The sequence below is a fragment of the Bos grunniens genome, chromosome 20 (assembly GCF_055505025.1).
Source record: "Bos grunniens cultivar Pamir isolate PY7600 chromosome 20, Bosgru_T2T1.0, whole genome shotgun sequence".
Classification (NCBI taxonomy): Eukaryota; Metazoa; Chordata; class Mammalia; order Artiodactyla; family Bovidae; genus Bos; species Bos grunniens.
In genome coordinates this window covers 20,538,072-20,554,986 of record NC_141184.1, presented here as the reverse complement: position 1 = coordinate 20,554,986, position 16,915 = coordinate 20,538,072, and the positions used below count along the sequence as shown (strand labels likewise).

General features: G+C 36.2%; 1 protein-coding gene across 2 annotated transcripts in view; it reads left to right on the top strand.

Moving 5' to 3' along the window:
- Nucleotides 1-16,915, top strand: part of CDH12 (cadherin 12) — a 1,181,755-nt gene that overhangs the window by 936,982 nt on the left and 227,858 nt on the right. For both annotated transcript variants that reach the window (XM_086362520.1, XM_086362519.1), the window contains one exon: nucleotides 9,544-9,838. In XM_086362520.1, coding sequence (XP_086218646.1) covers nucleotides 9,544-9,838 — 295 coding nt within the window. The remainder of the gene's footprint in view (nucleotides 1-9,543; nucleotides 9,839-16,915) is intronic.

Genomic DNA, 16,915 nt, shown 5'->3' with positions numbered 1-16,915 from the left:
TGAAAAATAACCTTATTTGAAATCATACATAAAATACAATGTTACTGCAAAGAGAGATTCTGTTTCTGACAATTTAATGACTAGTTTATTGCTAGTTTATTGTTTAAGATTTTTTTTTTTTAACCAAAAATCTGACCTTGTGAAAAATGTTTTACAGCTTTGGAATTGTAGGAAAGAAATTATTTTGACCTTGTCTACGCATATTTTTCCTCCTAAATCCAGGCACCATTCCAATGACCTCTCAAACTTTTACAGAAGTACCTATTAATACATTGTGACACTCTCAAATGATATAAAGTAATCTGTAACAGCTAAAGTTGTAAAATATGACAATCTAAAAAATTAGTTAGGATGCTCCTCACATGTAGCCACACATGCAGTCTTCAAGGAGAAAAAGAAAGATGAAAGAGAACATCCGGTGAAGAGTATGTTTTTTCTTTAATGGGATGTGTAATATATCCAAGCACATCAATTTTTATTGTTCCCAAGCATTGTAAATAGTCTTTGTTCTTCTTTGCTTGTCTGTGGCTTATCTCGGGGGAGGTGTGGGCCTTTTTGAAATGAATTTCTACTCTCTTAAATAGAAGGTGAAATATTTCCAGATGATAAATAGCTTTGGGTCTGTAACCCAGTCAGGGGAGTTCTGAACTCACATTGGGCTGTTAAAGGGAATTCCCAGCCTTGTAAAGTGGCATTCCCCTTGCTCAAATGACAACAGTCAAGCTAGGAAGAACAAATGAGTCCCCTTAGGGGGCAGAATGGAATAGAATGCCAAATATTCTTAGGCATTCTGTGGCTTCTAAAAGACAGAATTTTTGCATTGTGTCATTATTCTGGCAGGGTTATAGATCATCTTTGTGTCTGGTCTTTCATCAATAAGCTATTCCTTGAACATAATCTGATCACTTTGTAGTTCTTACAATGACCACTGTAAGGTCCTGAGAACTGAGCAACCACAAAACAGGGCACACTGAGTCTTTTATGTTCACCAAGGAAAATGTAGCAAAAGTAGTTTGCTTTATACATAATAAGATTATTTCAGCCAAAGAAACTCACATAAAATTTTCTTATATTCATTTTGGCCCATTTACCAGAATGAATCCTGTATGTAAATTATATTATCTCCTATCTCATGCACGGACTGCTGAACCATAGTACTAAGTCATTCTACAGCCTTCATAATCGTAGATTTTCAAACTGAAAATAAATATGACCACTTACATGCTGCTATTACACCAAAATTTACTGAGGCACATCCTATACTGGGAAGTCTTTTTCTTAGACTGAATGTGTTTATGAAGATGGCTGGTGGAAGACGTCCGTAATTTGTGTTACAAGGATCTCAATATTAAGTAGGGCATAATGGCAACTTACTCCAATATCCTTGCCTAGGGAATCCCACGAACAGGGGAACATGGCCGGCTACAGTCCACAGGGTCACACACAGTGGACACGACTGAAGCAGCTTAACACCACATACACACACTGGTATGGCACCATATTGACTCATATATACTTAAAAACTGAAGAAGAGATAGTCTAAGACAGAATAGTAAAGATATAAAGACACATCAGGAAGTTTCTTGTTCTGGCAGACACATTTAAAATGAGAGTCTAGTTTTTTAAAGAAGATAATGACAAGAACATAATATTAATAGGCATGGTTGTTTTAAACTTAAAGAAAATAAAGACAAAATTCAAATACAATGCTTGAATCTTGCTTGAATCAATGTTAAAAAACTAAAGAACTATATTTGGAGTCATAAGAGGAGAAAATTGAATATGACTGGGTGATGACGGCTATAATCTTGATCGAGGTGGTATGCAGGGCATCAGGCAGTATAGCCAATTTCTATAAACCAGTAAGTGGGTGAAGGATTGGTGACTGGTCAAATAAATTCAAAGCTACTTACAAGCATTTGTATTGAGAGGGATCCAACTAAGGAGGAACAATTCTGAAAAAAACTAAAAAATGCTAACGATTAAGAGAAAAGGATGATAAAATATGGAGATTAACTGATAGTCTGTGTACAGAATTCCTCCCACTTGCATGATAATGCATGGAATCCAAACATAAATGAGTCATATGTAAACAATAAAGATTTTTTTTTTTTTTAAAAGTTCTTCTAAAGAAAATCTGAAAAGAATTAGGCTACTGATAGAACTCCATTGTCTATTCAACCTAGGACAAAACTGTAATCAATAAATTCATCCTGCAATTTCAAAACTCTTAAATATGAACTGATGAGTGAGAGTCATCAAACATTTGAGGAAAGCCAGTGATATGAAAAATAAAGCCTCAAATTCCAAAAACAAAAAGTGATCCTGAAGCAACAGAAAGTTTAGGGAACACACACACAAACACACACACACACACACACACACACGCATGCACATATATGTACAAATTAGAGTTCTCAAAAAGTTTCAGGCATCCCCAGTGTACACAAAACAAGCATGATTCTATTAAGTGGGGACATTCATAGTAAATGAAAAAAATCTTGGAAATTAATATGTCTGTGTTATGTGTGCATGTATGCACACATGGGGACATGTTTACTGACTTTGAAAATATAGAAAATAATACATAATTTTAAGATAAGTTTTAATTTTTTCATATAATAGACCAAAATATATAGGAATGAATAACTGTAGAAAGAGTATACTATTTATAGAAGGTGCATGAGGTCTAACATTGAATGAATGAATTCTAGATAAACAATAGAAAAGACAGAGGATAGAACTTAATTATGGAAATAACCATAGAAGGAAATATCTCAGTGCTGAAGGAAAATAGTTTTTGAATTGAAAGAATTTGCTAAGTGCCCAACCCAATGAAAGAATCATAAATGTATCAACTCATATCTAGACCACTATTCAAAACACAAGCACACATAAACTCATACTTGGAGACAATGTTCTAAATTATTAGAATTTCAAAATGAAAATAAGGTTGCAAACATTTTAGAAGAAAATATAAGGGGGAGAAAAAACAAGCTCTTTACTTGCAATGGATATATCAATCAGACATCAGTGTTACTGATGTCTGTTGGTTTCTGTTAGACAATAGATACAGATTTCCCTGATGAGAAAGACAGAGAAAAGGAGTGTAAAAACGGTATATTATAAACACTTCCATACTCTAATTTTAGCCATTTCAATGTATTTTTTATTAAAATACTTGTGATTAACATAAATAGATGTAATAAATTCATACTTATTGAAAAAGCAAATTGTTTACAATATAATCTAAAAAGCAGGTTAGATTAATACCCATAATACCATACTATCCATAAACACATAGTAAGGTAGTTTGCAGGTATTAACACCAAGTCAAATATTTCTTTCAAATTGTGATGCTGAAGAAGGCTCTTGAGAGTCTCTTGGACAGCAAGGTGACCAAATCAGTTAGTCCTAAATGAAATCAACCCTGAATATTCACTGAAAGGACTGATGCTGAAGCTGAAGCTCCAACACTTTGGCCACTGGATGCAAAGAACCGATTCATTGGAAAAGATCCTGATGCTAGGAAGGAGTGAGGGCAGGAGGAGAAGAGGATGACTGAGGATGAGATGGTTGGATGGCTTCACTGACTCAGTGGTCATGAGATTGAGTAAATTCCAGGAGATACTGAAGGATAGGGATGCCTGACCTGCTTGTGTCAATAGGGTCACAAAGAGTCAGGCATGAGTTAACAATTGAACAACAACAACAAATTTTTAACTTTCCAGTAAAAAAATTTGTCAAAATTATACATTTTTCTGCCCAACATACTCTATACCCTTCTCATGCCTGGTGACCACTGCTTATCCTGGGAAATAGCAAATGGAAATAAAATAACTGCTGGTTGTAGTGATATTATGTGCACTTTTAAACTCAGAGAAGATAAGAATAAAATTTTTTTTTTGGTGCATCAGTTTCTAAAATATCATCAGGGAGATTCTAGTAAACATTTAACTTTAAGCTGGCTTTCTCAAAACTTTTAGGCACTGGAATTCAGATTTGCTCACATTCTGAAACTAGTCCTCAGTATCTTTTTTAAGCCTCTCTTGGCATCTCATTTTCACGCTCCATCTGAGATGACTTGGAAAACATGAGAAAATAACAACACCACTTCCACAAAACAACTGCCTGGACAGTGCATATTTCTATATACACCATTTATGGAACTCTGTTTCTGGCAGAAATTTTATTTTAAGTGTCAATACTAAAAGATGATATTACTGGAGTTGGCCGCTTCAGTCTGTAAATATAGTCAGCACCTACTCAGAAACAGCTTTTAAAGCAAAACAATTGGAATAAGAAACATTTCTTGCTGTTATTTTTAAATTGTTATAAAGGAAAATAATTTTATCCTTGTCGAGTTATTAGCTTGCTATACATGAAGCTTAAAGCTCCTCTGTAAAATGGCATCTGTGATTGTTCACAGTTACACAACCCAAAAGATGAAACTCAATAAGTGAACTCTTCTGTAATCCTCTCTCCTGCTAAATAAAATTAAGACAAAGAAGTAGCTTCATAATGTAAACTGAGCCTGAATTATATTGCTAAAATGTTTAAGAAATCAAATTTATCTATGGAGATCAAGTTCTGGAATCATTCAAGATTCAAAAACTTTTGATTCATAAAAAACATCACATTTTTGGTCTGGATAATTACCCTTCTATTTGCCTGTTTATTATGGAATTAAACAGGACAACACACACATTGTCATCACATACTTATGAAAGGATGAGCAAAAGCCACTGAATCACTCAACTTCTTTTAAAAAATATAATGCAGGTATTAAAAAGTAATTCTGAAGAATTTAAAATTACACTGGAAATGATTATGGTAATGGAAAATGTTGACCAATTTCTCATTTTTATATCAAGTTTATATGTATTTATAATAAGAGGATATTATATATACATATAAAATTACAGGCTTCCCAGTTGTCACTAGTGGTAAAGAACCTGCCTGCCAATGCAAGAGACTCAAGACACATGAGTTCGATCTTTGGTCAGGAAGATACCCTGGAGGAGGGCATTCTTCAGTATTCTTGCTTGGAGAATTACATGGACAGAGGAGCCTTGCATTCTATGGTCATTAGGGTCACAAAGAGTTGGACATGACTGAAGAGACTGCACAGTACAGCAGCACATAAATCATATATAAATATATATATATATAGAAACTTTCATATATATTTATAGAAGAATATGTATATATATAATGGAAAGGGTATAAAGTGATAGTTATCTCTAGGTAAGAGGATGGTGGAGATTTCATGTTAGCTTATAACACTCTCTACTCAAATTATTTTATATGTAATACAAAAAAAAAAAAAATTCAAAGATACCCAACATCAAGCCAACATCATTTAACATTAGAACTGCTTTGAAGTCACTTCAGTCATGTCCAACTCTGTGAGACCCCATAGACGGCAGCCCACCAGGCTCCCCGTCCCTGGGATTCTCCAGGCAAGAACACTGGAGTGGGTTGCCATTTCCTTCTCCAATGCATGAAAGTGAAAGTGAAGTCATGTCCGACCCTCAGCAACCCCATGGACTGCAGCCTTCCGGGCTCTTTCGTCCATGGGATTTTCCAGGCAAGAGCACTGGAGTGGGGTGCCATTGCCTTCTCCAAACATTAGAACTAATGTTGCAAAAATACCTATACTTTTAGCTAGTTATGCATATAGTGGCCTCAATCAATACAGAATAAATAATTTTAAACATTGCCTGTCAATGCCAGATACTACAGGTGATCTTCTTTAAGGTATTATCATGTAATAAACTGCTATAACCATTCTAATCCTCTAGAGAATTTTACCTTCATCAATCTTATTTTCAGTTTAAGTTTCAACATCTTTTCATACATTTCTTCTGAAGCTTTAATCTCTGCAGAACCCAACTTAAATTAGGAGGAAAAGATAGATGTGTAAGGAGTAGCAGCAATTGAATTTAATTTGGATCTTGGATCCATGAACTGAAAACACATTTGCTTTTTTGGTCTTATGTCAGTTTGAAAAGAAAACAGTTCTGATTTTGGCTAAATGAAGGTATTTTTGGTAACTCTATTTGGATCACATTGTAAAAACCTACTTAGAATTTTCACTTGGTTCCCACAAAATTAGCAGATATTCTTTGGGGCCATTGGCAAAATGGATCCAGTTTATAAAGTCATTGCTTTTGCCTGTCTCATATTTTCAGATAAATTTGAAAGCAAAAGTAATGCTCACTGTGTTGAAAATCTTTAATAGTATGGGTGAAATTTGTAATTTGAAATTCCTAAGTTCAAAGAACATTTCTCTACAGCTTGATTTTACGCTTGAAACTTCCTATGCTTCATAGCAGTTTATAAAAAATTAGGAGGAAAAAAAACTTCTTCCTGTCATTTTTAGCAATTTTCCTTAGACTTGAGTAAAATATACAGAAACTTTTAAGGAAAAAAAAAATGCGGTGCTCCTTTATAGTTTTCTCATTGTTTAAGTTATAGCATTCACCCAGTATAAATTCTTTGCTTATGCAAGTGTACTTCAGAGCCATTTGAAATAAATACAAATTCACAAAATGAACAGTTTATATGTTCATTTTATATGACATTAATATTAAGGATGATGTTATTTTACTGAATCTAAAGGAAGATGTTGAGTTTAAGAGCAAAGATGTAATAAGGTTGAGTGATTTTTTTTTTAATATTACTAATACACACAATTGATGAAAGTGAAAGAGGAGAGTGAAAAAGTTGGCTTAAAGCTCTACATTCAGAAAACGAAGATCATGGCATCTGGTCCCACACTTCATGGCAAATAGATGGGGAAACAGTGGAAACAGTGCCAGACTTTATTTTTTTGAGCTCCAAAATCACTGCAGATGGTGACTGCAGCCATGAAATTAAAAGACGCTTACTCCTTAGAAGAAAAGTTATGACCAACCTAGAAAGCATATTGAAAAGCAGAGACATTACTTTGCCAACAAAGGTCCGTCTAGTCAAGGCTATGGTTTTTCCAGTGGTCATGTATGGATGTGAGAGTTGGACTGTGAAGAAAGCTGAGCACCAAAGAATTGATGCTTTTGAACTGTGGTGTTGGAGAAGACTCTTGAGAGTCCCTTGGACTGCAAGGAGATCCAACCAGTTCCTTCTGAAGGAGATCTGCCCTGGGATTTCTTTGGAAGGAATGATGCTAAAGCTGAAACTCCAGTACTTTGGCCACCTCATGCAAAGAGTTGACTCATTGGAAAAGACTCTGATGCTGGGAGGGATTGGGGGCAGGAGAAGAAGGGGACGACAGAGGATGAGATGGCTGGATGGCATCACTGACTCGATGGACGTGAATTTGAGTGAACTCCAGGAGATGGTGATGGACAGGGAGGCCTGGCGTGTTGCAGTTCATGGGGTCGCAAAGAGTCAGACACAACTGAGTGACTGAACTGAACTGAATACACACAATGCTTATTTGCAAAGGATTATTATATGCTTTAAAATATTTTCAAAACTTTTAGGCTGTGTTGAAACATTAAGAAAAACAAAACTCATCTTTATCCAAAATTTTGCAAGAGAGTTATACTTGCATGCTGCTGCTGCTGCTAAGTTACGTCACTGTGACCCCACAGATGGCAGCCCACCAAGCTGCGCGTCCCTGGGATTCTCCAGGCAAGAGTACTGGAGTGGGTTGTCATTTCCTCCTCCAGTGCGTGAAAGTGAAGTCGCTCAGTCATGTCTGACTCTTCGCGACCCCATAGACTGTAGCCTACAAGGCTTCTCCGTCCATGGGATTTCCCAGGCAAGAGTACTGGAGTGGGTTGCCATTACCTTCTCAAATATGGCGCAAATGGTTTCAGTTTCACTAGAAGTTCAACATATTTTCTTTGGTTACTCTGTTGACTGGAATGAGCTTTTAAATCCAAAAATTTGAACATTGAAATCAGATAAAACATATTTTAAAACATTTCAGATCAGTATCTGGATGAAAATTAATATTATTTATAAAAATAGGCATCCTTTTAAATTTAACTAGAATATGAATGTATATTATTCACATTATATATATGAGTATACATATTCTTGGCAATTCTCTTGTGGTTCAGCTGGTGAAGAATCCGCCTTCAATGAGGGAGACCTGGGTTTGATCCCTGGTATGGGAAGATCCCCAGGAGAAAGGAAAGGCTACCCACTCCAGTATTCTGGCCTGAAGAATTCCATGGACTGTATAGTCCATGGAGTGTCAAACAGTCGAACACAACTGAGTGACTTTCACTTATACATATTCTTAGAAATTGTGTATAATGAAACATTTATATAATTTGCATACATGCCCAGCTGCTTCAGTTGTGTCTGACTTTTTGTGGCCCCCATGGACTGCTGCAGGCCAGGCTTCCCTATACTCCACTATTTCCTGGAGTTTGCTCAAGTTCATGTCCATTGAGTCAGTCACCATCTCATCTTCTGCTGCCCTCTTCTCCTTTTGCCTTCAATCTTTCCCAGCATCAGGGTCATCTTATGTTAAATCTTGGACTCCAGTTTGAAAAACACTGATTTACAATACAATAATACACAATAAACACAATAATAACTTCTCTTCTTAATGGTCTTCTCCTCTATTATATTTCTGTTTCTCATTCCATATTGTATTACAGTCAATTAGGCATGTGCTGAATTTCAAAAGAAATTAGCAGAAATTCGAAACTTCAAATATATAGTACAGATTATAGCTAAATATTTGTGAATCTGAAGGAATAATCAGTTATTCTACCCATCATCTGGCTGAGTAAGATTGAATAACTCACTGAGAGTCAGTCTGTTAAAATGAGATACTCCATCATTCATATCTAAAATCGACCTGGTACGCCAAAACTGTCCTCTCCTTTCAAATGAAAAGATAGTGTTTTCTGAGTTTTGTTTTGTTTTTACTATCTCTCTCACTGGATGCACATTATCGACTTCTATCTTCAGGGTATTTGGAAGGTTTTTGATTAAAATGTGTGCATGCATGTGCATGCTCAGTCATGCCCGATTCTTTGTGACACTATGGACTGATTCAATATATATCAGCTAATTTATTTTAATACAACAGTCATTTAAAATGAAGCAATAAGTATGCTTAAGAGTTGTGCATTTCATTTTATGAAATTTCATCCCCCAAAGTATGTGAAAGAAGTAAATGTTCAAAATCATTATATTTATACATGTTGATGGATTTGAGGCTATACTTCTGATCTCTGTAATGCGTGGAGAAATAAGATAGATTGACAGGAGAGTTAATGAAAGGATAGATGTGTGATCTACCTATGTGATAAATCAAAAGTCCTGTATAGTAAGACTGAAAGGGAAACAGTGGAATCTCTGAGATATATAGTATATGTAGGCGCTCCCCATACATTTTTCACATTTTTGTGTTAAAAATATTTGTAAAAAAAAAACATTAGTGAAATAAAAGGGAAAAAAGAGCTGTAAGATTTTGGTTTAACTTTTCTAATAAAAAATTATACTGCAAGTATGACTTTTTAACATGTGACCATCCCTTTAATTGTGTTTCTCTCTGTCTCTCTCTCCCTAAAGCTCCATTCTGACTTAGATAAAGGAGAGGGCACTGTAAAATACACCCTCTCGGGAGATGGCGCTGGCACCGTTTTTACCATTGATGAAACTACAGGGGACATTCATGCCATAAGGAGCCTGGATAGAGAGGAAAAACCTTTCTACACCCTTCGTGCTCAGGCTGTGGACATAGAAACCAGGAAGCCCCTGGAGCCTGAATCAGAATTCATCATCAAAGTGCAGGATATTAATGATAATGAGCCGAAGTTTTTGGATGGACCTTACATTGCTAGTGTTCCAGAAATGTCTCCTGTGGGTGAGTAAGCAAATAAAAATTCTGTCAGATGCTACGATGAGGCCTTTTCAACATGTATTTTTCTGCAGGTTGATGGAAATATCTTACTTGTAACCCAGGAGATTATTCTTGCACTGTGTAGGATACAACTAATTTCATTTACTTTTTCAACATTTTTTTCTACTTTTTTCTTGTCTTGCTCCATTCTAAATGCTTGAATAGATACATAAATATCTAGAACATATAACATTTCTTCACTATTTTACAATCTTTATATTTCCCTGAATTCATAGAGTGCCATTTTATTTTAAGGACATAACTCACTTTGTACTGAAAGTGATTGCCATTACAAATTCAGGCTCCTACACAGTTCTGGAGGTAACACCAAATACCAAATAGTAATTCTTGGCCCAAAATAAATTGTCCAAAACATGTATTTCATCTGGAAGGAGTTCATAAAGGGATGTGTTTCATGCTTTGGAGCTATCCAGAGAGACTTTGAATAACAGGTATTGTGTCTATAATAACCCATAGCAGTTATTCCATCAAACCCAGAGGCAAGTATCATTATATAGCCATTACTAGAATAAATTTACAGTTAGGCTATAGTATCATCGTAATTCTTAATAATTTAAATATAATATAAATTTTACTACCTAAATTCCCAAAGGATGGCATCGCTGATTCAATAGACACTATTTGAGCACAGTTTGAGGAAACTCGGGAGATAGTGAAGGACAGGGAAGCCTGGTGTGTTCCAGTTCATGAGACATGACTTAGCAATTGAACAACAACAACCAAAATTCACAAAGTCCTATAATATGTATTTTAGGGCCAATGAGTTAAGGATTCCAGCGTTAATGACAATTTTTAATTATAACTTTTATTGCAAAGTCACCACAACCAGTCCCTGAATTTATTTCATAGAAACTTCTGGTTTCTAGCACATTTGTAAGATAAAGTTCCTCATCACTTCTGGTTTCAACTGGAAATGCTCTGTGTGAGCCACTGCTAATATTTCCTAAGTCTTACATTTCTCAGAGGGCTCCTGCTGCCCCCTCAACCATCCCAGACATGCAAAGAAGATTGTACAGGGTACCCTGAGGGCAGACGCAGGTTAGTGGCTGTAGGAGTTGTCACATGGATTTACCATAAATGCACTGGAAATTGTGTCTGTGACCTTATCAGGCATTCAAAGACCATTTTCTCTCCTTGACCTAAGAAATCAGCTCAGAGGAGTTCACTTTGATTTTAAACTTTTGTGTGCATACTCAGGGCTACTTTTTTTTTTTTGAAATGCTTCTTTTATGCTATGCTATGATTCCTAGAGATTTAGAAATACAGTTTGGGAAATGTCTTATTAGAAAATAGTGCCTGAAAATATGGATAGCTGTTTATAAACTTGCACTTTGAAGATAAGTACAAGTAGAAAAATGAAGGGGGGGGACAAAAATGAAGATAGTACTTTGAGACAAAGTATGGCTTTTAAGAAGACAATGAAATCCAGTACATACGTACTTTAACCTGGTGCTTACTTCATGTAAACTGGAAGTATTTACATGATTTCATGACCGTTAGTTACTCTTTAGTACTGAAACAGCATCCTTAAAGCAAACAGACACATCCCTCTGCAATATTAGAAAATTCTGTCTTATTAAATAATCCATTAGGTCTTTTGTTATGCCAATTAGGAGAAAGAATAGGGCTGAAGAGCTGAACCTTTATATAAAGATTTATAAAAATTCTTTATATAAAGAATTTTCAGCTAATGCATGAAGAGAGAAATAAATCTGGAAATTCAAGCGAAGGGTAGGTGAGTAGGAGAACTGAGTGGCCCAGGCTTGGAGTGGTCCAGGTCTGGGGTGAGACAGAGTATGCTGTGCCACCATGAGTTATCAGAAAGATCCATGAAAGAACAGGTTCTTTAAAATGCTTTGCCATATAACATAATAGCCAAAAATTTTCACTGGCTATTCAAGAGACTTCTATAAATACCTAAACTTATTTTCAATGCACCCTCCTTTTAAAATATAGTTTTTTTTTTTTAATAACAGAGGAGTATTTTTTTTAATATGGAACTGTATCATATGCTATGAGTTCACCCAGGTATTCTTGGATTGTGTTTACATAATATGCCATTTTCAGATAAATACTAACAAGTGTAAACACCATTTACATATTAAATATTAGAAATTGAAAAACTATCAGGCACTACTTTTGCCATCTCCCAGAAACCTACATATACATGTAACCAAAATACACATATTAAGAGAAGACCTGGTTAGTTTTGTGCGAGTTGTTTCAGCTTTAACTTGACCAAAAAAAACAGCTGCATCCTAACATCACAGTTATCTCCCTAGAGCACCTGAACTCCATTCCCAAGCATACCCTCCTTAGCATCCAGAAATGGCTTACTGCTCTAATTGGCCCATTTTTTTTTCTCTCTCTGTTTTCTTTTGCTACATCCCTTTTAGGAAATCCCTGGCTCTGTGTCATTTCCCCTGGACTATTAAAATAATATACAGTCAAAACCAGATAGAACTGACTATGGTGTATTGGACAATGTAGCTATTGTGGAAAATCTCATAGTTGGCTTTGCATATCCACGCTTGAGGTGTTCTCTGGGAAACAACTACCTTTCCCCAACAATCAAGAATGCTCCTATTTCATTTTTACTAAAAGTCACAGCCAATTTAGAAAATACATATCTAAATAAATTGTATCAATGAGAGGTAATATCATTCCTTCTCCATTCAGCCTAATCTGTTCCACTTCCATACATAGGAGCAAGCAGATTTCAAATTTCTTTAATCAGGGAACTTTGGCTTACTCTTCTATCTCTCAATATAATTTTTTATTTTTCTCAACAGATAGTAAAAAAATATTCAAGTTAAGTTAACATTCATTTTGGCTTCCCTAGTGGCTCAGAGGTAAAGAACTCACCTGCCAATATAGGAGACATGGGTTTGATCCCTGGGTTGGGCAGATCCCCTGGAGGAGGGCATGGTGATCCACTCTAGTATTCTTGCCTGGAAAACCCCATGGACAGAGGAACCTGGAGGGCTCCAAGAGTCACAAAGAGTAGAAAACGACTGAAAGATTGGACAACAAAAAGATAGCTTAGTTGTGATATAAAAGGTCAAGAAAAAAAATCTATTAGGAAAATGCCAATTTAGCAATAATGGATTTTACATCTGAAAATATGATGAATGATTAAACCTGGAATCAAAATTAACAAATGTGAAAATTATAAAACTCATAACTCTACAAAGGGAGGATAGTGGTGAGCAGGATGGTAGAAATTTTTGAGGGAAATTGGTATTTAAGACTTCTAAGACTATGGAACATATTTAGTTCCCCAAAGTTGAAGAAAATTATAGTGAATCTATTAACTGTTTAAGAGAAAGGTCACTTTGTCACTAACTTGTGCTATATCTAATATGCTATGGAAGTAATATTCACAGATAAATGGCCTTTACTCTGACCTAAGGAAATTACTTTATGATCCAGATATTCCCCAACTCAAAGTTTTTCCTTGGAGACAACTCTGGATGTTATGAATGTGCTCTTAATTCTGTAAGATCATTGGAGTAACAATGAATTACATTAATGTGCCCTCTTTAATCCCGTGGACGGAGGAGCCTGGTAGGCTGCAGTCCATGGGGTCGCTAAGAGTCAGACATGACTGAGCGACTTCACTTTCACTTTTCACTTTCATGCATTGGAGAAGGAAATGGCAACCCACTCCAGTGTTCTTGCCTGGAGAATCCCAGGGACGGGGGAGCCTGCTGGGCTGCTGTCTATGGGGTCGCACAGAGTCGGAAACGACTGAAGCGACTTAGCAACAGCAGCAGCAGCAGCCCTCTTTAATATCTGATGATTTTGCATTAGTAAGGTGTGCAGTTTCAGTTACTTTTCCTAGAATGCTGACAGGTTTAAGATATTTAAATCCATATTTATACCTGTATTTTCTTCTCCAGCCTGAGCTCAGCCATTTTTAAGCCACTGACTGGGATATTCGTAACCAGGTCCCTATGGCACATGTTATAGATCTTAATTGTAAATCACAATTGATGAAGTAAGACCTGCCATTTTCTGAGCAATAGTTAGGGGCCAAGTGAACTAACGGAGGTTTGCATTTCCTGTTTTCCTTAACCATTATGATAATTACATGCAGTATCATTTACTATTTCATCTTTATTTTTCTATGAAAACTCTTATGGATCAGAAAATAGGAATGACTCCTGGGTTCTTTATAACAAAGTTAGTGCAATCAATTATATCCTTTTTCTATGGTTAGTGGTTTCTAAAATTTCTTTGGAAGCTTTAAATTAGTTTTTAATCTCAGCTGTGCTTGTAAAGACTTTGGTATTAATATTATATTACTATATTATTTTATAATTAGAGGATGTGTTCCATGCATCAGAAAAAAAATCAGAGGACTAAGTATCTCTTATTCACTGAGTTTAAAAAATGTTTAGAAAGAATTAAGTAAAGTAGTATACATCACAAGGAATTACACTGTTGGCTTCAAAAAAATAAATAACATGCACCCTCTTGGATTTTTTTTTTTTTTAATGAGTTGCATTCTGTTTCACATGAGGTTTGGGGATAAATTCCAGGATGAAAATGTTGGTGGAGTTTTTGGTAGGTTATTCAGTTCAGTCAGTTCAGTTGCTCAGTCCTGTCCGACTTTTTGCAACCCCATGGACTGCAGCAAGCCAGGCTAACCTGTCCATCATCAACTCCCAGAGCTTGCTCAAACTCATGTCTATTGAGTTGGTGATGCCATCCAACCATCTCATCTTCTGTCTTCCCCTTCTCCTCCTTCCTTCAATTTTTCCCAGCATCAGGGGCTTTTCAGTAAGTCAATACTTTGCATCAGGTGACCAAAGTTTTGAAGTTTCAACATTAGCATCAGTCCTTCCAATGAATATTCAGGACTGATTTTCTTTAAAATTGACTGGTTTGATCTCCTTGCAATCCAAGGGACTCTCAGGAGTCTTCTCCCACACCACAGTTCAAAAGAATCAGTTCTTCAGTGTTCAGCCTTCTTTCTGGTCCAACTCTCACGTCCATACATGACTACTTGAAAAACCGTAGATTTGACTAGATGGACCTTTGTTGGCAAAGTAACATCTCTGCATTTTAATATGCTGTCTTGGTTGGTCATTGCTTTTCTTCCAAGGAGCAAACATCTTTTAATTTCATGGCTGCAGTCACCATCTGCAGTGATTTTGGAGCCCCCAAAAATAAAGTCTGTCACTGTTTCCATTGTTTTCCCATATATTTACCATGAAGTGATGGGATGTCATGATGTCATGATCTTAGTTTTCTGAATGTTGAGTTTTAAGCCAGCTTTTTCACTCTCCTCTTTCACTTTAATCAGGAGACTCTTTATTTCCTCTCTCTTTCTCCCAAGGGTGATATCATCTGTATATCTGAGGTTATTAATATTTGTCCTGGAAATTTTGATTCCAGCTTGTGCTTCATCTAGCCCTGTATTTCGCATGACGTTCTCTGCGTCTAAGTTAAATAAGCAGGGTGACAATATACAGCCTTGATGTACTTCTTTCCCAATTTGGAACCAGTTCATTGTTTCATGTCTAGTTCTAATTGTTGCTTCTTGACCTGCATACAGATTTCTCAAGAGGCAAGTACAGTAGTCAGGTATTCCCGTCTCTTGAGTTTTCCACAGTTTGTTGTGATTCACACAAAGGGTTTGGCGTAGTCAATAAAACAGAAGTAGATGTTTTTCTGGAAGTCTCTTGCTTTGTCTCTGATCTAACAGCTATTGGCAGTTTAATTTCTTGTTCCTCTGCCTTTTCTAAATCCAGGTTGAACATTTGGAAATTCACGGTTCATGTACTGCTTAAGCCTCGGTTGGTAGGTTTTTAATCAGAGAATATTTTCTACATGGTCATACTTAATAGTCCAGCTCCAAGAAAGAAATAGTGAAGACTCTGACTATAGTTAAAATGTAATGTTTTATTATACCATTATTTATTTATATAATTTATTACACCATTATTATTATTTCAAAGCATAAATCTCCATACTTCCTTGCTTTCACAGAAGTGTCACAAACAGACAAACATAAAATGATAAAGCAACATTTTATCATATGTGCCAGCCATGAGCACATAGAGAAGCTCAAGTGGGATAGAATGAACAGGGAAACTATCACTGATTTCATCTGTGCCCCATAAGCATAGTCATTGTTAGGAAACTGGAGAAAGAATTTTGCCTGTTTTCTACAAATAAACACATTCTCCTTACACAACAAAAATACATTTACCAAAATAAGGAAATTAACTTTAATGTATTATTACAATCTAATCTTTAGACTCTATTAAAGCTTCATCAATTGTCTCCATAATGTCTTATATAGTAAAATGCTCCAGGTCAATGTCCTGGATTTAAGCTTTGCATGGAAGTCACCTCTTACTTTTAGTGTCATTTGCCATGTGGAAAGACCAAGAACATTCAAAAGCAGCAAGACCTGGATAGGTTTTTGTTTAAAAGTCACTAAATGTATTTTCTATTGTCCAAATAAATGCAAGCAACAGTTTTGCTAAATTTCTGCCACTGCATAACAATGATCCTTCTTCCTCTAGTTCCCAGTAAAAAGTTCTTACTTTCTTGCGAGCCCTCATTTACAGCTTCCTCACTTACCTTGCAAGGGAATGATGATTCAATAAACCATGTGTTCAAGGCACTTTGTACTGACACATTCTCCTCAAAGCCCACTGCCTGACTACACAAGCATTTCCACATTTCAAGTATTTGTTATGGCAGCACCTCACTGCCAGGAATGAAATTGGTATTATCTACTACAATGGCACCCCACTCCAGTACTCTTGCCTGGGAAATCCCATGGATGGAGGAGCCTGGTAGGCTGCAGTCCATGGGGTCGCTAAGAGTTGGACACGACTGAGCGACTTCACTTTCACTTTTACTTTCATGCATTGGAGAAGGAAATGGCAACCCACTCTAGTGTTCTTGCCTGGAGAATCCCAGGGACGGGGGAGCCTGGTGGGCTGCCCTCTATGGGGTCACACAGAGTCAGACACGACTGAAGCGACTTAGCAGCAGCAG